General features: G+C 42.7%; 1 protein-coding gene across 3 annotated transcripts in view; it reads left to right on the forward strand.

Annotated features, from left to right (window-relative positions):
* LOC102235344 (protein Wnt-7b) overlaps positions 1–23,398 on the forward strand; it is a 48,107-nt gene extending 24,709 nt beyond the window's left edge. For all 3 annotated transcript variants that reach the window (XM_023350916.1, XM_023350912.1, XM_005810213.3), the window contains 2 exons: positions 15,314–15,585; positions 20,885–23,398. In XM_023350916.1, the coding sequence (XP_023206684.1) occupies positions 15,314–15,585; positions 20,885–21,364 (752 nt within the window). In that variant the 3' untranslated portion in view covers positions 21,365–23,398. The remainder of the gene's footprint in view (positions 1–15,313; positions 15,586–20,884) is intronic.
* The last annotated feature ends 203 nt before the right edge of the window (positions 23,399–23,601 follow it).

The raw sequence follows: 23,601 nt of genomic DNA on the forward strand, positions 1-23,601 counted from the left end.
AGCACCGCAGGGCTCCGGGGGCCGAAGCCCCTAGTCAGATGAAGGATGCTGAAGTCAGCAGGCTCATTGAAAACCACTTGTGTGGAAAGAACTCCCAGACAGGCACGTACTTGGTAGGAAGCTGGAGAGGACAGGCTGATCAAGGCAGAGCCGCCTCTCAAGGGAAAGGGAGGGGGAAAGGTCAACTTAGGCAGGTAGTGCCAGACATAAATCAGGATCGGCTTTTGTTTCCAAATTTCAGGAAGGGAATGCTTGAACAGGCGACGGGGCTAAGAGAGGTGTGAGGGTGTTTCTGCTTCGTAGCATGGCTTTGCGATACCAAATTTACATTCAAGGTATTGAAGATTCCTCCTGAAGTCTGAGAACAGGCATGTTACGTTTCTGGAAGCACTAACTTAACTAAGACACAGCTTCTCTCAAGACGGAAAGAGGTGGAGTTCTCGCTCCAGGTTTGGGGTCAGGCTCCTTAGTAAGCAGAGGAGAAGAGTTGGAAGAGCTGCTTTCAGGAGTATTTTACTATGCTTTCCTTTTTACTTTTACTTTATGAAGTATTGGTACCCTTTCTTGAGTAAACTGTCTGGATACTCTGCCCAGTGTGAGCAACTTCACTGAATGAAAAACCAGCTGTTTTTGTTAAAGGCTCATAAGTTTTTCATTGAAAGAAATGGATTTGTAAAAAATGTTTTTGTCTGAAGTTGTCATTTTGGAATTATGTTATTCTGATGAATTACTTTCATTTTGGTTGGTGAAATGCCAACATCTCCACATGTCGTTTTGAAATTATGAAATGATCGACGTCTGGATAACTTACTCAGTGCTTGAGCAAATACTTTTTTACTCTCACTCGAGTCATTTCTTGGATGGCTACTTTTTACTCTCACTTGATTACAATTTTTAGACGCTTTTCCCATCTCTGCAGAGGAGTTTGAGTACTTTAGTGTGTCGTCAGGTTTATGGGGATGAAGAAACAGCCATGAAGCATGCCTCTTAGTTTACCAGTTGCCTGAAACCTTCATACAACCTTCTAAGGTGGCTGGACTTCAACGTTCTCCCTTTGGCAACACGTCTCGGTGGGAGGAGACAACCCAGGAATGCTTTGGGATCCCCTATAATGAGTGGATAAGACGAGGCTTATGGGCAAACGGATGGAATAAAGTGACCTTAAGAGTGAGCGTGTGCATGCATGATTATGGCGTTGGCTGCAGCATCTGTTCACCACCTCTGGCCTGTTGAGACGAGAATGAGCCTCACGAGACCCTGAATCGGCTAAAGAAAAGAAAGAAAGAAAACTGGACGGATTTGCTCTAAATTATGTATGATAATCAATAGTTCATTTACATTTTAATCAATCAATAAAGTTTATCTGTATGGCATATTTCAACAACAAGAGGACTCAAAGGGCTTTACATCATAAGAATACACAAAAAAAACAACCCATGATGCAGTTGAAAATTTGAGGAAGCAGTAACAAACATTACATTTTGTCGAGTGCCGTCATCAAAATGATCAATACTTATATGTGCTGGTCAATGTTCCAGTGATTATGGGTCAAAAGCAACTGTAAACAGGTTTTATTTACCCTTGGCCAATAACTTGGGTTTGAAGTGCTTTCCAAGTCAAGAATAGACAGGACAAAGACAATGTGTGGCGTAATATTTGTATTTGCAGAATTTATTCCCCATCTCATTGCCTAAAACTTGCATCCATCCATCGTGAACTTTTGTACTGAGAACGTTGGAAAAGGGAGCCTCGAGGGGTACAGACGTTTGACTTGAACAGTGTGTAGGAAGCCCGTACGCGCCGCGGTACACGGTCTTGGTCTGAGGACGACAAAAAAGCCTCGCAGATAATAAATGCGCTGGCCGAGCTCCTTCCACTTCTCGGAATCGACACACGGTCCATTGTGGTGAAACCGTATCCCGGCAGAATGCAGAGAGCACAACGGCTCGGTCCAGCCGAGAGGCTAATAATGAGCGGCCGAGAAAACCATCTCCAATGGCCGTGTGGTTGCGTGCGTGCTTTGTTCCCTCGTTTAGACAAAACTCCCAAGCTGAAATATTTACTCGGGGCCCGACCGTTTTCTCCTTATACATCAGCTGTGTTTAAGAAATGCAAAAAAACACTCGAGTGGAAAATTATCAAAAGGATAAACTCTCGCTGCGGGTCGGTCAGTGTAACTGGAGCCACGGCTACAATCAAACCTGTTATTATTCAAATGATGAGTTGATTGAGAAATGAATCTAGAGCAGTTGTGTCTCACCTTGTTTGAGAGGGAAGCTCCTCGGTCGAGTCTCTCTTTAACAAACGATACGGATACAGTGTTTGACATATGAGCCTAATCTGTTGACAGTGAGTGTTATGTGCAGGAGTTAGCTTAATAATGACAGTCCAGGAGTCATTCTTCACAACTAGAGGGGGGTTTCAAGAACGCACAAGTGGATACTCTGACTCGACTCCCTAAACTCCCATCAATCTTCCCGCTGTTGGGAGTTTCCCGTTTTCCCTCCCTCCATTTCTGGGATTTCTTTCTCTCTGCAGGCGAGTTGCGCTTATCAGTTGGGATACGTAACGATTCACCCGATTCTGTTATTCCCCATTGGGTTGACAAACAAGAAAAACTGTTACAAGCCGGATCGTTCGCATACGCGCTGACCCGTTTGTTCACAGCTGAGCTACCAGCTGAAAGTGCAGATTCACTCCCATGCCTTGACAAGCGCTTGACACCATGCGGATAACAGCGTGGAAATGACGCGTGCATTGTGTTACGGTGGAACGGTGGTGGATTAAAGGCCTATTTTTCAGCTCATCATCATGTGGGTAGCGGTAATCCTCCCTGCTCTCCTCCATGCGAGTCCAGAGAAAACAGTGTGACTAGGTGGGTGCGCGTGTGTGTGTGTGTGTGTGTGTCAGGTTAGGGTCCCCCCACCCTAGATACAGTAAGGTTTCAGTAAAGGTCACATCAAAATGTGTCGCATCAAAATGTCGTGACCTATTGATCATTTTGATGACGGGACTCTACAAAATGTTACTGCTTTCTCAAATTTTCAACTGCATCATGTTTTTTTTTTTGTGTCCTTATGATGTGAAGCCCTTTGAGTCACCTTGTTGTTGAAATATGCCATACAAATAAAGGGTTTAGTAAAGGTCACCGCTCGCTAGGGGTGGGAATTTATCGGATCGTTTATCATTTATCGTGATAAATTTCTCATCATAAGAATTTTCATTTGCCGTTGTCAAAATAAATTCCAACTAATGACTTTTAAATAATCCAAAACTGTCCGTGTTGTTGATATTGTCCTCTGAGTATTAATACTTATAAACAAAAATATATGACTAAATTTAGTTTGCAGTTTAGTTGGTACAAATTACACGTCTTTATGTAACTGGTTTCCTAAAGAAGCATATTAGAGCAGTATTTGTGTTTTTGGGGTTATGATTTCTGTGTCCTGCAGTCACAGCCAAACAGTTGCCTAAAAAAAAGGTTCTTACTAGTCCGTCACTTTTTCACAATATTACCACAAAATATCACGATAAAACTTTAAATGCATGTTGCTCAGCCCTGCCACTTCACTTTTTCCTCCTCCAGGATCAATCAATCAATCAGTCAATCAGGTTTATTTGTATTTTTATGATGCACTTTGAACAACCTTGTTGCTAAATGTGCGACACAAAGACACCACACAGTCAACAATTGTGAAAACCAGTAAGGTTGCATTTTGCCAAGCGCCTCCGTTATGCATCAAAATGTCGCCGATGTGCTTGTGTTTGGGGTGTGGCCCTTTGCTCTTGCTCATTTATCAATTCTGTCTCCTTCCCGGTCAGTGTGGGTGTGTCTGGAGCAGAGATCCCACTAAATTCTCTCAAACCCACCCACTGTTTGTCTACACCCCCCACTCCCCTGGTGCTCGTTGTGGACGCTGGTCCTCCGGGGGTTTGGCCGGGGAATCTCTCTCCTGTCAGTGCATGCGTTGTTTTGGCCCCTGCCCTACCCGGCCCCGCGGTGGGCGCTGTGTTATCGGTGGAATCTATGTCCGTCTGAGTCCGCCGGTGACACAGACAGACGCGGGAGGAAACAGGATGCGAGAGGATCAACCGTAATCTCGCAGCGTGCTTTGTCTCGCACAATCCCAGGCCGATCGGTGTGTTCTCTGCATGCTGGACACTTACCAACAATCACATCGCTGCTAGCCTCTTTGGCCAAGTGGGGAAGAGTTAGCCGGTCTGGGGAAAGGAGACACTTGCAGGATGGAGAGAGTCTTTTAGCAGAGATAGTTGATTGATTGGTTATAGGTTGAAGAATTGAGAAATGTACCTTGTCTTCTTGCTACAACCACAAACCTCAATTTATTTTATTTGGATTTTACGCAACTGAAAATAGAGCATAATTTTGAAGTAGAAGGGAGAGGATATTTTGCTTTCAAAATTTGGCATTCATCAGTATTCAGTCTTCCCATCAAGTACTGCAGAAGCCTGTTAATCACCCACTTATTCAAGTCTGGTGTGTGTGCAGAACAAGGGAAAGACTTAAAACTGTCCTATAGAATCAGAGCCGTACAGGCCAAGACACTTTCGGTAACTCTGGAGGAGCTGCAGAGATCTACACTTGGTGGTAGAATCTGTAAGCAAGACAACTCGTTATGCACTATACAAATTTGGTCTTTATGGAAGAGAAACAAGAAGAAATTCATTCATGAAAGTATTTTCTTTAGCAAAAGCCATTAAGAGGTCTTACTGAAGAAGGTGCTCTGAGTAGATAAGCTAAAAACTGAATGTTTTAGCCGAAATGGAAAAGCTAGGTGTTGTGTAGCTGAATTGTGCTAGTGGAGACAAAGTGATGAGGAACTTTTGTGGGATAGACATGCAGCCAGAACTGCAACGATTACCGTAAACCAGACGTGCCAAAGTCCACCAACTTTTTGAGACATTGCTTCCTGAAACACCACTGAGATTAAAGTCCATCTACAGAGCTGAATGACACATTGACAAGGAAATTCAGCCATTTTATTCAGCTGTGCTGGAGCAGATGCATTCCAAAGTTAACGGACAGAAGCTCTTGAGGACTTGACTTAGACACATCTGAAGCATCTGAGAAGCTAATACGGCAAAAGGCAGTTCTAAAACTGCAGAGGCAAAGGAAGCTGAATACAAATGATTGTCACACTTTTCAGATTTTCGCTCGTAAACCAAAGTCTTATTTTTGTTCCACGTCACAACTATGTGCTACTTCCTGTCATGTACCTTCGGATTCCATCTTGGCTTCGTACGTTGGGTTTGTATTTTCCGTATTTAGTTCCGTTATCCCAGAGTTTTGGTTGCGTTTGCAACTATTCCATGTTTCTGTAGTGCCATTTCCTGAATTCCACTCGAGCCGCCATTAATTTCTGATTGACTACATTCACCTGGTTGCACGCCACAACCACACCTCCACCAGGCTCTCTGGTTTCTTTGGTTTCTTGCTGCCTTCTGTTGCTCCCTTGTCCTGAAGTCTTTTTTCTTTTTTCCATTGTTGAATCCAATTTTCTGCTCTCCATCGTCCTACCCTACACTGTCACGTTGCCAACGGCGCCCTCAACAAGCTTTACACATGACACTATCACATAAAGTCCCTATAAAACACACAGCCGTTTGCAGTGGGAGCGTGAGAAAATACGTTGGACCACATTTTGGTCGAGCATATGGAAATTTCAGCTCTGGATACCCGTTTTGTAATGAGGAAGGAAACGTGTAATCAGCGGGGGTATTTGACTGGCTGATTATAGTGATAATGATAAACGCATCTTCAGCTGTATATCTCAGTAAATATGTTTGTTTTTTTGACAAAGACGAAGTGAAGTCAAACGGGATCAAAACGGAGGAAAATCCTCAACATTCACCTCACTTGAACCTGATAATTGGCCCCGCATGGCACCTCATTTTTTCAGATCCGAGCAGGTGAGGTCCTGATTCGGTGTCATTATTAGGATGAAAGCAGGAAGGGAGAGAGGGGAGAAGGATTTGTGCTTGTTTTAGCAAGTCTGAACGTTCAGTCAGAAGGATTTATATCCACCTCGGGGAGCTCAGAGAAGAAAAAGGATGCTTTTGAAAAATGTTTTCTGCCAGCACAATTTTCTATGCCTGGGAGACAGCTTACTTAAACTCTGAGCGTTTTAATACTCTACCGCCAATGCTGAATACTCTCATAATTGGGTTAGCTTTACCGCTTAAAGCCCTCTTCATTATATGAATCAAACCGGGGGGGATTGGGGTGGTGGGACCCATCAGTGAGCGGCCGCGCCAGAGCGTGCCACTTCCCTGTCTCGGCGTTGCGAGTTCTGAGGGGAATGTGGAGCCCGGTTCTGGTAAAACAATATTATTTTATTGTACAGGAACATGGCTGTGCTAATTCCTCGAGCTGAAAAACCTCACAGACCACAACTGTGTCTATAATTTGCTAGGAGCATATGTTCATAGCAACGGTACATAAAGCGGAACGGAAAACAGTAGTGGAGAGGGCCGCAGTCAGTTCAGTGATTGGTATACAAAGCTCGGGGTTTTCCTCCAGCTTTCCTTCCCTTTCTCGGGGCCCCGGAGACACACTTCCAGGATCGGCTTGGCTTTGGTCGCAGCCTATTTTCGGTGCTTTCGGTGTCACAACTTTGTGCTCTCGCTCCTCTTTTCCTTTGATGGAGTCGACTGGGGCTTCTGCTCATTATCATATTCATATTTACTCAGCTGCTTTGCTTGAGCTTTCTGTGTACGGTTTTGTTTTGGGGGTGGAGACGGCCGAGTCGATTTTAACCGGGTGAAAAGAAAATTACGAAAGTACTGACCCCTCCCTCTTACGGATTCCTTCTGTCTACACTTTCCTGTCGCACTTAAAAGCTACAGATTGTTGAACTAATTCAAATATCAGACAAATATGAAGTGACCACTTTTCAATATATTCACTTTTTAGACAAAGCTTCCCAAGCCAATGTGGCTCGGGGTGACTCAAGCTGAAAAACTGCGTTCCAGCATCTTTAGTGGCAACAACTGCTGTCTGATACAAGATTCAATCTTTTTACTGATCTCCGACCCAGAACCGCACAGCATTCTGGGGGATGTAGGCAGAGGAAAGGCTCTAGCTGCTCAACCTCTCACAGGCAGCCAACTGTGAGGAGTTAGCTGGCTGTCAGCTAAGCTAGCTGCAGCTAGCATCAACTGACTCACTCATTCTTTGGTTACCTAGCAACAGCCCTGTTGAGTAACGTGCGCAGCAGTAGTCTAAATTTAAGCCTCAACTGCTTAAAAATAGATGAAGCAACGCTGTGGGGGGAAAACCTGATAAAACAGGAAAGGTCACCCAGTGTTTGGCAGTAAAAACAGCTAATCAATAATTATCAGTATCAACTTGTATGAAACGTTTATATCGTAATACATTAATCAGTCATATCTTCAGCAGATGTGTGTCTTTGACTTTGACTAGGATCTTCAAAAGAACCCTCTTATTTTGTTGCTTTGGCACATTACATTACTTTATTGACAATTTATTGTAGAAAATGTATACATCTGTGAGGTTATTTTACAGTTTGAGGGTTTTTCTACCTTTTCAGTGGCGTTCTTTAGCTTTTCGTTATCCAAGGAAGCGTGTCTCCACCATGCATATGACAAACGTTGAACCTGAACTTCAGAAGTGGAGTTTCTGACGCGCGTCAGATTTATTTAGGTCGGGTTACGTTTGTCCAATAGGAGAACTTCTCTGATGATCAGAGACATGCGAGTCAAAAAGCGAAGAAACTAATCTCCGTTTTCATTTGGGACACACGGCTGCGTTCATGACCGGGATCCATTCAGACGTAATCAGTGTAAAGACTCTTGACCACCAGCAGGTGACACTTTCCCCTTTGTTCTCCTTTGTGGTGTCGTTTGTCTGCGACAGGATCTTCTTGTTCCTAACAGACGTGAGGCTCAGCTGTGTTGCTGTCAGGCTGAGAGGTCTTAGTCTTACGCAACCCGGGCCTCCTGTGTCCTCGGGGTGTGAGTGCACGTCTGGGAAGAGTGGACTTCACAAAGCTTTCCCCTTCACTGCACCGCCACAAACAGGCCCGGCTTGTGCAGAAAGGCCATTCAGCTGCACTGCTAGACTCTGTTTGTCTGCGCATGTGTGTGTGTTTCTCTGTTGCAAGGCTTTCAACTGTATTCCTCTTCAGTCTTTTTTTAAAGTTTTTTTTTTACCTATATATATATATATATATATATATATTTGGATGTTCTTCTCCGGTGCAGGACGATGTCTTGTTAAAGTATTGTCACCCCTTGGACTTTTACACGCTTGGTATCTTTACAAGCAGAATCTTCTGTATATTTTTTGGGGGGTTTTAATGCGACAGACCAACACAAAGCATCGCCTACTTGTGAACTGTAAGGAAATAATATTTTTTATAACCTGAAAAATGTATTGTGTTTCCACATCCAGTGACGTTTAGAGGCATCCTAGTAGTGTGCCACCTGGTGTTTTATTCATACTGTGCCATTTTTTTGATCTGGTTCTTATTTTATGTTATTCTTTAATGCTTCTTTTTATATTCTTTCATGGTTTGTCCAGCTGGTTTCTGTTTGTGACCCATCATGTATCGTAATTTCGCTCTGCAGTGCATCTCTGATGCTGAGTGGAATGACGTTGAAGATGATCTGACATTTACAGCTTTGCAAATTAATCGGTGCGTCTGCAAAGATGACAGATTCTCGTTTGGATTTAAAGCTTTAAGGAGTTTGACTAGGCCAGTCTAAAGCATGCATGTGTTTGACCGTCTCTAGTCTCCAGAGCTGTGCTTTCCCTGCTCCTACACGCCTCAAACGGCTTGATTCAACCCAACAGCAGTCATTTATTTAATCCAGGTTTATTGGACGCAACAACCGTCTGCAGGATCCACCATGAAGAGGCCACTATAAGGCTGTGCAACATGGATTTAAAGTTTTATCACAATATTTGGTGGTACTATAAAAGTGACAATAAGACCTTTTTTTTTAGGTAACCATATGACACATCAGAAATGCAAAACTGTCCTTCATAAAAAAGGAGCTAGTTCAGACCAAAGCACCAGTCATTGGTAGAAAGAGAGACACGAGAAAAACAGTCATGAAAACGGAAATAGTCAACCTTGTTTTAATTTATCACTATTAATTGATTTATTGCGGCAGGCTGAGTCCCACATTTTTTAGTTTTTTTTAATATTGTTTTATAATCTGTCCCTCCTTTAAACTCATCAGCGTCTTTCTCTGTGACCTGTCTCCTGTGTGTCTTGTTCTCCATGGTTCTGTTTGCTCTAATGCTCCTTAACGAACCCCAGACGCCTCCGCAGAACAGCTGAACCTATTCTCAGAATAAATTACTCGCAGGTGAACTCGTTTTACTCCGTGAGCAACTTCTGAAGGGGGTGGGCGGCGCTCGATCTTACTTAATGGTATTGAGGTAAAAGAAGTTGAATGGAAAGAAATACACTTTACACTTCTAAGACTTTAATCAGTAAAAAAAAAAAAGAGTTTATATTGCTACCTGGTCTTGTCACTTAAAATCTTAAATAAAATACATCAAAGTTTTTAGGGGAAAAGTGTGGAGAACACATTGGATACACTGCAGCTCCTCCGCAACTTGTAAAGTCGGATCAATAGTTTTTTTTTTTTAACTCCTTTAACTCGACGGTTTTCATGTTTCAGTGTTTGTTTGTTCGAGCTGCACGCCTTTCTTTGCGTTCGCGCAACCTGAATAGTGACAATCAGAGTCAAATTTCAGGACCAGCTGTGCTGAGAAGGAGGGGGGTGGAGACTGTTCCTACATCTAAGAATATACTGCGCACCGTAACGCACAATATAGAAAAAAGAAATTCATTAAAATAGAGAATTATGCAATTCGGTAACAGCTTTTCCACACTGATTGGGTCTGGCTGTATTTCACATGGATTAGCAGATCCACTAATAAGGATCTACTGGTGCAAGTGATATTTAAAAAAAAATAATAATAAAGAAATGGTGATGATGATATATATCACAATATTACTGTGCAAAAGTAATTACAGCTTTTCATATTTGCCTGTTACACCAAAAACGTTGGATGCATTTTATGGTCTGAATTAACACAATGTAGCAGAGTCCAAACAGGAATAGATTGAAAACAATCAATTTTAATGCAGTATGTTTATAAGTAGGTTTATTCTGAATGGGGGTGATGCAACGGTTTATGTTTCTTAGCAAGAGTCTGAAAGCTAAAGATTAGGGTGACGGCAGAGAGGCCTTCCGAACAATCAGTGGACAAATGCAAGAATAATTTCAGACTATTTTGTTTCAGGTTTTTTACCTGTTGATTTTCTTAACCAGAAGCTTCAAGTAGAAAGCATGTAGCAACTACAAAACCAACACTGCACATTTCCCTGCCCACATAGTCCCCAGCTTGAAGCATGGTGGTGGCTGCATCACGTTTTCGCCTTGCTTCTCTTCAGCAGTGTGACGAGGGCTGGTCAGAGTTGATGGATCAGATGGATAAGAATGGATGTCACACGTTTGTTTGGTTTTTTTTAGATTTTCTTTGTAAACATCCATAAACCCAATTCCAATTTTTTTAATAATCATGCGACGCTTCGCGGCCGTCCGTCACATAGAAGTCCCAGCGCGACAACGTCAACGTTTGTGCTCGTGACGCGGCGGAATGCGCAAAAACCTTCGGCCGGCACGGCCTCCCCGCTTGGTCGCATACGGACGCGAAAAACCGCTGTGTGTTTTGCTTGCCTCTCCACAGCCAAGCCTTTGTCCAGATCCCACCAGTATATCTTTTTTTCCTTGTCCTCTCCTGTCAGCAGCACGGCCCAGCCTCGGTCTGTGATCAGCGGACAAACCAAGGCCTGTTGAGGTCAGCGGCTGTGTTAACATCATCCAGTTTATGCTACACCAGCGCTGCCTGCGCAGTATTGCTGGTTGTAAATCTCCCATGCTGTGTCATATTCAATGCTTCCCTCCGTCTCTAAACACAGATCGTCGCTTCAGCGGCCAGCCGCTACATCCTTATATATAAATATATTTCTTTGTGTGTGTGTGTGTGTGTGTCTTGGTTCCGACAGATGGTGAAAAAAAAAACGAAAAACAAAAACATGTCGGGCATCTCAGCAGGGGCCGGTTTCCAAAGTGATGTGGGTGTTTAATGTGTAGGCCAAAAGCAGACTGACTCAGTATCCTTCAGTTCATTTTGGTTATTTTTTTTGTTGTTTTTTTTCTGCTACTGACATGGTGGAATATAACAGGATATGTTTTGGTTGTTTATAACCTCCTACACCACATTTTGGGGAAAAGTAATGCTGATCTGCTTCGCCTCCCTTCTTGGCTACCGGAGCAGACACTTGCCACTAGACTCCATTAGACATCTGGTTTAATATAGCCCCCATTCTTCTCTCCTGGATGTTTCCAAATGCACTGAGGTTTCTCCAGTCAGGCCAACTTTCCACTGGCAGCCAGCGAGGCTATCCCAGGGTGGTTCCTGCTGGAGGACTGTCAGAACGTTTGGGGCTAAGGCTCTTTAGGGATTTTCGATGCCCTAATGGGTGCGTTTAGCGCAGTTCCGGCCAATCCGGGCATCGGCTTCTAATTCCTAGAGGCTTTACGGGAGTAAAGCGCAGAGTAATTAGTCTAATGCTTGACTCATTTGACAAGTCAAAGCCATCAAATTCTGCTTGTGAAGTTATTGACTTTCTTTGACCGGAAAGGTTTTCCGACCCCAGACCCGTCGGGAGGAGAGGGAGTTATGAGGGGGGTAAAAACCTCAACAACCTCATCATCACGCGTTTCCCCCCGTGAACGGCGGAGCCCGACGGGCCCGGAAATGTGCCGGGGGAACCACCCTTTCTCTGGAAACTACCTTTGTCCTGTTTTAAACATTACAGTGTCACGCTGTTTGTGCATCTATGTACAAAATGCCTTTTAAACAGTGGATGTGTGTCAGGGTGGAGGCCAGTCACTTTGCGGTGCGTGCATGTACATATGTGTGTGTGTGTGTGTGTGAGGTAGGGACTGCAGAACATTACCACAAGCTGGTGGGGCATAGCTCTAGCTTGCTAACCAAAAAAAGCAAGTGGTGGTGAGTCAGTCGCCTCGGGGCAAAGCCTGTGGCCACGGTATTAGCTGCAGAGTGCCAGTCCCAGGATGGGAAATTAACAGCAGCTTTGGGTGAAAACATGTTGGAGAGTTGAAAAAAAAAATTACCCCCCTCCCCTCCCGAGTCCCGAATGAGAGGTGTAAAAAGCCCATCTGTGGAGGAAATCAGCTGTAAAACAGCTGCAAACGGCATCATAAATGCACTATAATTAGCAGTACATAAAAATAAATTAGTTTTTTTATTTAAGAGTCTCATAAAACATGGTACAAAAGGCAAAATAATCACCAAAAGGAAGTTAACGTTCAACCTTGGTTTAAATCAGACTGCGGTGATATTTAGTAACTTCCTCCAACTTCATATTTTTAGAGTTTTTTAAATATGGGGGTGGGGGGAAAGATGCAGCCATTTTTTTTTTTCATTTCTCTCTTACAGTTAGATTTTTCTTTTTAAAGTTCATACATTTTCTGCAGCTGCAGGGAATGAAGAATGTAATTCACGTGTTTCCATGGATACCTTTTTTGGGGGCGTGGGGGGTGATACATTTGCATCATTTGACCCCCTAAATGAAGTGTTGAAAGCCGTCGCTTTGTGCCGCTAAGCTCGAACATCTTTCAAAGGGATTTTTAACGAGTGGTAATATTAGACAGTAATCAGTTACTACTCACTTTGTCTTCAACTACTTCCTGCTTCTAGTAAACATGGCTTTAAGACCCCAAAGTTTAGATTTTGCTTTATAAATGCTCTCGAGGTAGGATGGATCCGTCATGATTGTTTTGTTTTTTTATTTTTCACCGTACCATCCGAATGTCGTGGCTGAAATCGAGCCTGCAGATCGTAGCCCCAGTTTCCTCATCTCGGTTGGTAGAAGTGATGTTGTGCAGGTGTAGCTCATGTGCTTTCAGATAGTTCTGGTTGTAACCGGTGGTTACCTGAGCTACTATAACCTTTCTGTAATGTTGAACCAATCGGTGCTTCTGACATTAGCAAATGTTTTTTTTGTTTGTTTTTTTAAGTCCACACAGCTGCAGATCATCTGATGTCCTCACATGACGTTCAAAAGTCATTAAAGTCTCCGCTCTGAAGCGTGTAGATGGCTAATTGCGTTGAGTCGCTGCCATGCGATTGGCTGATTTGAACCTAATCTCCCACGGCAACAAAATGTCACCAGTGTGCTCCTGAATTCAGGTTTTCAGTAGTTGCTCAGGAACACGTATGTTCTACTCCGCTCCTCTGAAACCCATTTAAGAAAAGCAAATTGCCACAGAGAGTTTGGGTTGTGAAAATTCAGAAACAATTTACGGACAGCCAGGGCTGCAGCCGACATTGTTTTTACAATTCCTCTATAAAATCTTCTGATAATTAATAATTATTTGGATGTGAAAAATGACATTGAACTAAGTAAAGCTGAAGCTATACCACTTGAGGAGTTCTGAGTAGAATAGATTTGTTTTTGTCTTCTTTATATATTTATATACAGTTTTACCTTAATATCTGCTCTGTTTGTGTTCTTTAAACAAATGGCTTTTTTCTGAGTCTGTATACTCCAGTAAACAATTAATTGTTCACTAAATTAGTTCATGATTAATTCAATAATTGATTAATGATTCCCTGTGGCTACATCTGTGCTCAAGTCCCACAGATGTGTCAAAAGATGTCACGGCAACAAGTCAGAGCTGAAACAATAAATCACCACTATTACTTTTTTTTCTCCCCAAATGGGCAGTTTTATGTAAAATCAACTTTTTTGAGCTTTACATGATGTTACGATGTCATCCCCTCATCAAAAACATACCTGGAATGTTGCTTTGATTTTTTTCATGCATGTTTGAGAAATCCTTTAGTCTCCCGTGGCAACCATTCAGCTCTACAAAACGCCTGATCTCACCATGAAGCTCCATTTAGGAGTTGCAGTCTCCAAGCTTTGGCCTCACAGAGCAGCCCTCTCCTATAACACCCCCCATTCAGCTCCTTAAGACTAGCTGGCAGCAATTAGCAAACACCTGGTGGAACTGCACATGTGCTGAGCTAATTATGCAAGCTAATTCTCAGCGTAACGCTGGTAAAAATATTAACGGGTTAATAGAGGAGCGGTGCCATGACTTGCTGAAGGCAGAGTGCCGAAAAGAGCAGGAGCTTCTTAAAGAGACAGAGGCCCAATTTCAAGGCGTTAATTTACAGTCAAATTTCTTTTAAGGCATATTTTTATATCAACTGGAGGAAAAGAAACTGATTGTGATATAAAATGGCATTTGTGCTTGGAAAATAAATAATACTGCCCCTTTAGAAAATACAGCTGATTCATAACAGAGAAACATTTTCGGCTTTCAGCTCTGAACTTTTAAACGTTGGTTGGATTTTTAAATTTTTAAAACTTAACCACATACCGAGACCTTTCTACAGAAGTCATATTTCTACAGACACCACAGACGAGAAGATGGACGGACGGATAGCAGCTAGCTTTTAAAGAATTAGAATCGTTAACCCTGAACATCCGTTTATTCTAGCACACTGCTTCCCTTTTCCACCAGAACCTGAGACCTGCTTAAATCAAAGCAGGTCAGTACAAAGTCTTTCCTTTTGTACTGGAAAGACTGAAAAAAAATTATATATATGTACATATATATTTTAAACTGACGGCAGCAAGGCCAAAACGCAGACCTGGATCAGCCCGACTTTTCGACCAACATTAATACCGGCCCCAGCAGATCCAGCCGCCTCCATTATCATGTGAACACCTTGTCATCACGGTTGGACGTGACGGAGCGATTCCTCCCCGTAAACGAGGCGTGCGTGCGTCAGTGAGGCAGCGGGGACCCGCAGCCCCCGCAGCACCTTGTTCTGCTGCAGTGTGGGCAGCAGAACAAGGTGCTCCTGCGAAGGAATTCAGCACTTTGGACAGCACCGAAAAATCTCTCCCCACTCTGGAATTCTGATGCTGTGCTCTCTCCGGGCCGGGCCCGAGGAAGCTGCGGTCAGGAATGTAACCGTATTCGTACCAAGGTGCAGGGGGGAAGCTGGCGACCCATTAGGACGATGCCCCGAATTTAGAATCTGTTCTACTCAGAATTACCTACAAGAAAAGGCATTTCGGCTAATTATATATACACTTTCTTCCACTTTTCGTTGATCCCCAGAATATTTGCTTTTCAAAAAATGACTCCTTTCTTATTTATCCTTTTTTTTTCTCCTAAAAACAATCTACTGTCTTTCCCTCAGGCAGTCGGGAAGCAGCTTTCACCTATGCCATCACGGCAGCGGGGGTGGCCCACGCCATCACGGCCGCCTGCAGCCAGGGCAACCTGAGCCAGTGCGGCTGCGACCGGGAGAAGCAGGGCTACTACAACCAGGAGGAAGGCTGGAAGTGGGGCGGCTGCTCGGCCGACATCAAATACGGCATCGAGTTCTCGCGGCGCTTCGTGGACGCCCGGGAGATCAGAAAGACGCCCCGCCGCCTGATGAACTTGCACAACAATGAGGCAGGCAGAAAGGTAACGGGACCGCTTTCTCAGAACCTCATGACGCTCGAAAAGAAAAATGCTTTCTTTTTTTTTTTTTTTTTAAACAAGAATCAACAATTCACGTTTTCTTGCGCTCGCTTTTGGGTTTAATAATGAGCAATTATTAAACTGCATATCACAAGATCTTTAAATGACTAGTACGTTTTTCAGTTAGCACAACAAAACCGAAATGGTCGGATGAAAAAGTGAGTCAAGCACCGTGATGTGGAAGTATATATATTATTACATATTGTAGTAACGCAGATCTGGTCTTTGACTGGGCCATTTCAACACGTGAATATGTTCTGGTTTAAAAGATTTCTTTGCAATTTTCAAATGTTTTTGATATTTATTGATAATGAAGCAAAATCCCAACGACACGGACAGCATTAGGGGATTTTAATCATTAATCAGAGCTCTTATCAAAAAGATTCATCGCAATAAATGAGAAATGAAGCGATAAGCCCCCCAGCCCTGCTACGAGTAAATTGAAGTTTGTAGTTGCACCGTGAACAAATGTGTGAGTATTGAAGGGGAGTGAACATTTTTTTACGCATCATTATCAGGTGATCGCTTGTTCTGAATCCGAAAATTGTAAACAGAGAAAAAAATAAAAATAAAGCGAGCGATCTAACCGACAGCTTCGTTTCTGCCCCGTCCGAGGAGAGCTGCGGCCCGACAGACGGAGGATTGGCTTCCCTTCTTTCCATTTCTGTTCGCGGAATTATGAAGTGCGAAAGTCAGGAAGTGGATATTATTGCAGTTGTCTGCACAAAACCAAAACATGTCACTCCCATCTGGCTGCGTCTATTCAGGGTGTGAAAGCAGGCTGACAATGGCGGTGTTAGCGGAGCAGACTGATCCGGGTCAGCGCCGGTGGGTGCCAGGGTGCTGGCATGCTGGGCTGACAGGGTTGGCGCTGTTTCTGGTCTCGCCCCCGGTTCCCTCAGAGACGCAGCCTGGAGGCTCCAGTTCCAGTGTTTCACAGCAGCTACTCACATTTTTGGTGGAAGTAACTCGAATGGATGGATTTTTATAAACGGACCCCAGCAGCATTAGACACTGGTTTCATTCTCCTACTCTCAGAGATTGCCTGTCAATACTGTCATCAGTGTCTTCACTGCTCGGGATGGGGAGTGTTGATGTTAGGGAATAATCAAATTTTAAGTCTGAGACGGCGTAAAATGTTCTTTCCTGTCTTGATCTGAGATGTTCCTAATGCAGAAAAACACTAACAATGTCCATTGTTTTGTGTTTTTATATTTAAAAAAATAACAAAGCTGTTTAAAACACTCTCCTTCAGGGCAGAAGTAACCTGTTCGGTATTTTGGATTAAGAACTAGAGACGATCAAATGTGGTCTACGCTGTAGCTTTACTCTGATGAAATCATCTAGACTACCGTCTATCATCTGTAGTTCAGGTTAGGCTATTTGAAAGTCTAAAAAAAACTGTAAAATAGCATGTCAGTGTTAGCATTGTGCTAATAAAAAAGCTACGTAGTGTCATAATGGTTCATATTTAGGTAGTATATACTGACTGCAGTGTTACCTCAGTAAGAGCGATACCTTGTTTTTGTTGAATGGAGGGAAAGCGTGTACGTTTATCTGACGCTGCAAAGGAAGTGGTGAGGAAGAGTGTGATATTCTGCTCCCAGAAATCCAGAGAAAACTCCACTCACTTTTTCTGGAATCTTATTTCAAGCATCATTATATAACTTTTATTTTTTTTTTAAATTAAAAAAAATTGTTTCACCTTATGTGTTCAAATCGTCACCATGTCGTTACAGTATAATACGGGTGATCTGCGAATAAAAAACAAAGATCGAGCTCCTCCACTTCCTCCCAGTGCTGCTATTCCCGTCTGCAGACATGCTCACTGATTGGTCAAAAACAACCAATCAGAGGCAGGAGGAGTGTCTTAGCGCTGTCAGTCAATCCCGTGTATTCGCTGTTCATTGTGGATTAATGGCGGAGAAGCGAGTTAATGTTCGAGGAAAACCGTTTGTCCGCCATAATCGGTGTTCATGCTAACTAGCCTTAGCGTTCACAACAGGCTCTGAAGTGGTGAACCAGCTGCAGCGTAGCAGAGAGCAAGAGGGAGGATGTGAGCGGTGTACACGGCTGATTGGCAGCGCTAAGACCCTCCTCCTGGCTCTGATTGGTTGTTTCTAATCAGATCAATGTCTTTTTTTCAGAGGAAAGTAGATCCATAGGAAGAAGGCAGAGGAGTTTGATTTATTTTATTTTTTGTCTTACATTATACCGTCGTGGCATAATGATCATTTGAACAAATATGTAAAAAAATAAAACATTAAGAAAATGTACATGCCCCAACTGTTAAGGCCTTTAAACGGTATGAACAGTATGAAGGAAAACTTTGCTAAACATTGATAATGGAAACTGGCCGATGCCTTTTATCTTCCTACATCAACGTAGCTTATATAATATAATTTGCTCATCTTTCCCAGAGAATGTCACTGTTCTGACAAGTAAATCTGCAATATGTGAACTTATTCTACCTTTTAATCATCAATTAATTGTAATCGTAGTGTGGTCGCTGCTCCAGAAGCCCAAACTGTGCAGTTTGCGGCTTCAAAATGCGTTTTATTCCACCGTACTGTGGTTAGCTGCACTTGCAAAGCAAAATAATATTACAAAACAATTGTGAATCTTTTAATTTTTGCATTAAACGCCACAACAGTTTGGACAACAAAAATAAACCCTCCTTTCTAGGCTAATCCGATTTGTACATTTATTGCCAGTAATAAAAAGAAATCCTGGTTCTGATGAGAGAAAACTCAAGACAGGAGGAGCAATGAGATTTTCCTTTCTTTCCAAACACTAATATGGACTATCACTAAAACAGAAGACTATAATTACATGATTATGTTCAGTGACCAAACCAAATGTAAAAGAACACCCAGTGAAACACCACACTGGTTAAATCGTGCAGAATTGGGAGGGCTGCGGGGTGTTTGACAAGCAATCTCGAGACGGGACTCTCGGCCGTGCCGGACTAATCAGGAACAGATCGGAGGCTTTGATCGACGCACTTTAAGTAAATGTTTCCATGCATCTGTCAGGCTCCCCTATGCCAGGCATTCCTTGTGGGTTCTGCGCTGCGCATTTTTGGAAATCCTCGCTCTGAATCAACATCCGCGGCAAATCTGACAGCTGACCCTGGCTTTTATGTAGCTCGGGGAACTCATGTTTTTTCAATCAAACGTCTTTAAACTGGGAAACTGTGACCGCACTGGTGCACAGACAAGACTGACAAAGATACTGAACGTCACTCGTGAATGTTCGTAAAAGTGTTGGACAGAAGGGATGACTTGTGCCTCTGGAAAGGCTGGGCGCCAGGAAAAAGCTGCACAACCAACGTATTATGCAAAAAAAAAAAAAAAAAAAAGTCAAACGCTTGGTTCAGTGCGAGTTGAGGGCTCCTAATTGGGTTAAAGGCCTCATGTCAGATTATAGATGTGTTAATAGGAGCCATTTGAACTCCCCTCCCTTGTTTCTGGGTCCCATTGCCTTTAAAGAGTGATTCAACTCAACCTCAACAAAGTGCAATATTTTATTGTGAGTGTTTTTAAGTTTTGAAGTGTCAGAACACAATAGTCACCATATCCTGAGAGACTAGGTTTTCTTCTTCTTCTTCGCTGCCATATGTGGCCGATGACCACAAAGAAACAGAAACCAGGCCTTAAGAGGGAATTATCTAAACCTGAAATCCGAAAAAAAAAAAAAAATCAAAATAATTCTTTGGTAATAGAGTGCTTTGCTAATTTATTAACATGTATATTATTATTACGGCTTCAATCGGTGAACCTATAATTGAGCTGGTCTTTGTTTGGATTTGCATTTGCAACACGTTTCCTGAACCAATCGTGATTTAACCCTTTCAGGATGACTGATGGCTTATTTTCCACCCTTGACTGATGTGGCTTAGGAAAGATAGAGAAAATTACAGGATGGCACATTACTCGTACATACAATTTACCTTTCTTTCAGGACAGGCTGCGACACGCAGAGGAGAGAATTAAGATATGTTTGGATTTGTTCGCCTAGATCAGTAGTCATCCAGACTGACAGCGTCTGACGAAGTGCCTGTGGCTGCAAGTAATCAGCGCCATCATCCCTTACTGGAAATATCAGCAGAGACATAAAGTGCTTCTTCTTTTTTTTTGTGTGTGTTGGTTCAGAATTGGCCCTAAGCCTTGTATTTTAGGTTTTTTTAAAGAAGCCTTATATTACAGTTTCAGTTTCCCCCTCTCAAAACGTATATGTAATTTAATGCTGGGCGTTTTTCCCCCTGAGGACATTTTAGAGGTATTGGTGCACATAGGTTACACAACGTTACGGTAAACGACTCCCTTTCCCCAAGATGAAAAGCTTGTGAAAAACAAAATCAGTTGAGGCATCCGAATATGTTGTTTGATAGTTGGTAACCAAAAGCGTGCCATTGGTTAGTTTGTTGGTTAATCACTTGATTAACTGGTCAGTTACATGCTTAATTATTTAATTGATTGTTGATTGGACACTTATTTTATTGATTGGGTGTTTAATTAATTCTATAAGTAGTTGGTTTATTGGTTGGTTGTATAATTAGATATTTATTGGTTGGCTACTGTGATGACTGGTTGGTTGGTTAATTGCCTGATGTGTTAGTTTATTACAATGGCTCTCCAGTGTTCTGTGCTTAGAGATCATAGCTAAAATTCATAAAAACATCAGGCCGACTCTAAAGATGCTTAATATGCATTGATACACCAAGTGAAAACCATCTTCGCTCGGTGGAGCCAATCGTCAAGGAAAATGAACGGCACTCCTAGATTGGCTACTTGACAAACAGCAGCCAATAGCCTGTCAAGTAGCAATGCGCCAAGGTGTTTCAGCTTTCAGATATCTTAGACAAACGTCCACAAATAGGCAAATTCACATGAATATTTTGGAGTTATATTGAAAAAAATGCGAGCAGGTGAATCTGTGAATACTGAACCACAAAATAGCAAGGGCTTGTTATTGAATTAGTCAGTTCATTTGTTGCTTGGTTGGATTATTGCTTGATTAGTTCCTTTAATAGGCTGGTTGGTTGATTATTTGGTTGACTGTTTAGCCTCGAGATGAAATTTGTTGTGAATCGGCACTTAAAAAAACAACTTAAATTGAATTTCGCCATATTTAGTTCTGGGTAACTGCCCTCATCCGTGCACAAAACAGTCGCAACGCTAGGTGACGTGTTTGTCTGCTCCGATTACAGGTGTTCTTGTCTTCCCTCACCACTCTGCAGGTTTTGGAAGAAAGGATGAAGCTGGAGTGCAAGTGCCACGGCGTTTCCGGCTCCTGCACCACCAAGACCTGCTGGACGACGCTCCCGAAGTTCCGCGAGATCGGCTACATCCTCAAGGAGAAGTACAACGACGCCGTGCACGTGGAGGTCGTGCGGGCCAGCCGGCTACGCCAGCCCACCCACCTCAAAGTGAAGCAGACGCAGGGCTACCGCAAGCCCATGGAGACGGACCTCGTTTACATCGAGAGGTCGCCCAACTACTGCGAGGAGGACACGGCCACGGGGAGCGTGGGCACCCAGGGACGCCTGTGCAACCGCACGTCGCCGCACACGGACGGCTGCGACCTCATGTGCTGCGGCCGCGGCTACAACACGCACCAGTACACCAAAGTGTGGCAGTGCAACTGTAAGTTCCAATGGTGCTGCTTCGTCAAATGCAACACGTGCAGCGAGAGGACGGAGGTTTTTACCTGCAAGTAAAAGGCCGCAAGGAATGTCGTCATCGGCGGGCGAAACGCCAAGGACTAGTTGAACAAAGACCCGACAGAGCGAGATGTCCGCACGTCTTCGAGCAGTGAGAGATTGTATAGCTAAGCGAATGGGATTTAACACTATCAGCTCTTCGTGGCGTCGTTTTGCACAGCAGAATCTTATCTAATTGCTTTTCAGAAAGTAATTGCTAAGTATCAGTAGATCATAGCCCAGAACTTTGCTGTCAGATAGGGATTTGTGCTCTTGTGCTGATGTATCCACAGTGAAGTTGGGACCACCCGTAAGGAAGAAGGCGGCCCTCGGAGGGGACTGGTGCTGCAGTCTGGTGGGGTTTGAGGGCGGGGGAGGAATACACGCGTCGGTGTTTGGGAGGACCTCAAGAGATGGACGAGAATGACAAAAAATGGCCACAGCTGATTTGAGGTGACTGGGGGGGGGAGATCTGTCAAATCTATGATTTAAAGAAAAAAAAACAAAAAAAACAACAACTTTTATAGATCTTGTTGTATCTCCGCTAAACGGGAGCGTAACTGATTCTCGACCCGCACCCTCCCAGATTGTCTGGGGCCGGTGTCAGAGGCCGAGAAATGAAGAACATGATGTAAAAGCGTGGTGCAATGTGTTGCACCAAAGTTTCGAGTGGGGAACTCTGTCAAACCCTTTGCTGCCAACTGGAATACGGTGGAGAATGTTAGTTTTCCAGTTACACTGGAACTGTCTGTTCTGAACACTGAAAATAAATTGTCTATTTATGTTATAGTATCTTAAAACAAAAGCACTAACGGGTAGAGATGTCTTTTTTTTGTACTAAATGTAATAAGAAATACATTTTTAGAAACTATTAGGAGATGACCACGTCGTTTCTAAAACATTATCTTTTAGAAAAGGAAAGGGGAGAAGAAAAGAAAAAAAAAAAAAGCTTTTATTGCTACTGTTGTGTTGACAGCAAAATACATAATTCCCGACTTTATAGTTTGAAGTTTCTTTTTCTTTCATTTCTACGCCGATGTCCGAAAATTCACGTTTTCATTCGGGGAGGAGTGTAGTTGTCAGAAAAAGAATCGCCACCGGAGCATGGTAAATAAACAAAACTGCACAATCATGCAAGGTTTTATATTTTAAACACGGTGGGTGTGGAATTACAACATAAAGCATCGCAGAAAAATGATTTGTTTCACTCCTTCGGTGATGAAGTGAAACCCAAACGATTTGTCCTCAGGCTCCTCACAGAGTGGCACATTTCAAGCGTTCATTTTTGCAAATATTAAAGATTATATCACAATATCTGAGTGTTGCATGGAACCAATGTGTAAAATATCTTAAATCCAGAAATGTTAGACAATAAGAAAATCTGACAGTGGCTTGATGTCCTCTGCTGGGACAAAAACACATCACTGCTAAGGAAGCTGGCAGGTCGGTGTGCTGGAAGGTTGAGTGGTAGGAAAAAGTGCAGCAACAAAAAGAGCACATGCATTTGGGATGACCGCAGCCTTAAAAAGATTGTAAAAACAACGCCGGTTCAAGAGTTTGGGTGCAGAAATGACATGCTGAGTCATTTGTACTTGATGACCAATGGCTGTAACTTTGGCTAAGGAAAGAAGAAAATGACTGGACTGCTGCTCAGATGGTCAAATGTCCTGTAGATGGAAATAGATTTTAATAATCTGGATCTGTGCCTCCATGGCAACAGCAATTCAAGCCAAAGTGAACACGGAGAAACGCATACTACAAAAAACATAGAAATAGGTTTTAAGTGGGATGACGTTTCTGAATAACACACACACAAAAAATAATCGATTTTATTGGTCTTATATTCTGCTTTTCTGGATTTGGTGTTTTTACAGCCTTCACAGTCGGATGATTTTATTAATCCAGACAATGGTATTAATTTCAGGAAACCTCATTTATTGTTCTTATCGTAGCGTTCTTGGTCTCATCGGAATACCAAAATATAGCAAACCAGTGCAGAACATGCACTTCAGATGTTGGATCTACTCAAATAATAAAGTCTAAACAATTTAATTAAACTGAATCTAAATTATTTTATGACTACATATTTGTACTTTTTTTTTTTTTTTTTTTTTTTACATATTGGAGTTTTTGACACTGATTTAACCTGATGTTAAAGGTTTAGAGTGATGTAATATGGGATATTTTAATATTTTAAGTTATGTTCATGCATTTTTGAGGTGTAGCTCAGATGAATGAATTATGATATGTAAATG

This window comes from Xiphophorus maculatus, chromosome 2 (genome assembly GCF_002775205.1).
Source record: "Xiphophorus maculatus strain JP 163 A chromosome 2, X_maculatus-5.0-male, whole genome shotgun sequence".
NCBI classification, from domain to species: domain Eukaryota; kingdom Metazoa; phylum Chordata; class Actinopteri; order Cyprinodontiformes; family Poeciliidae; genus Xiphophorus; species Xiphophorus maculatus.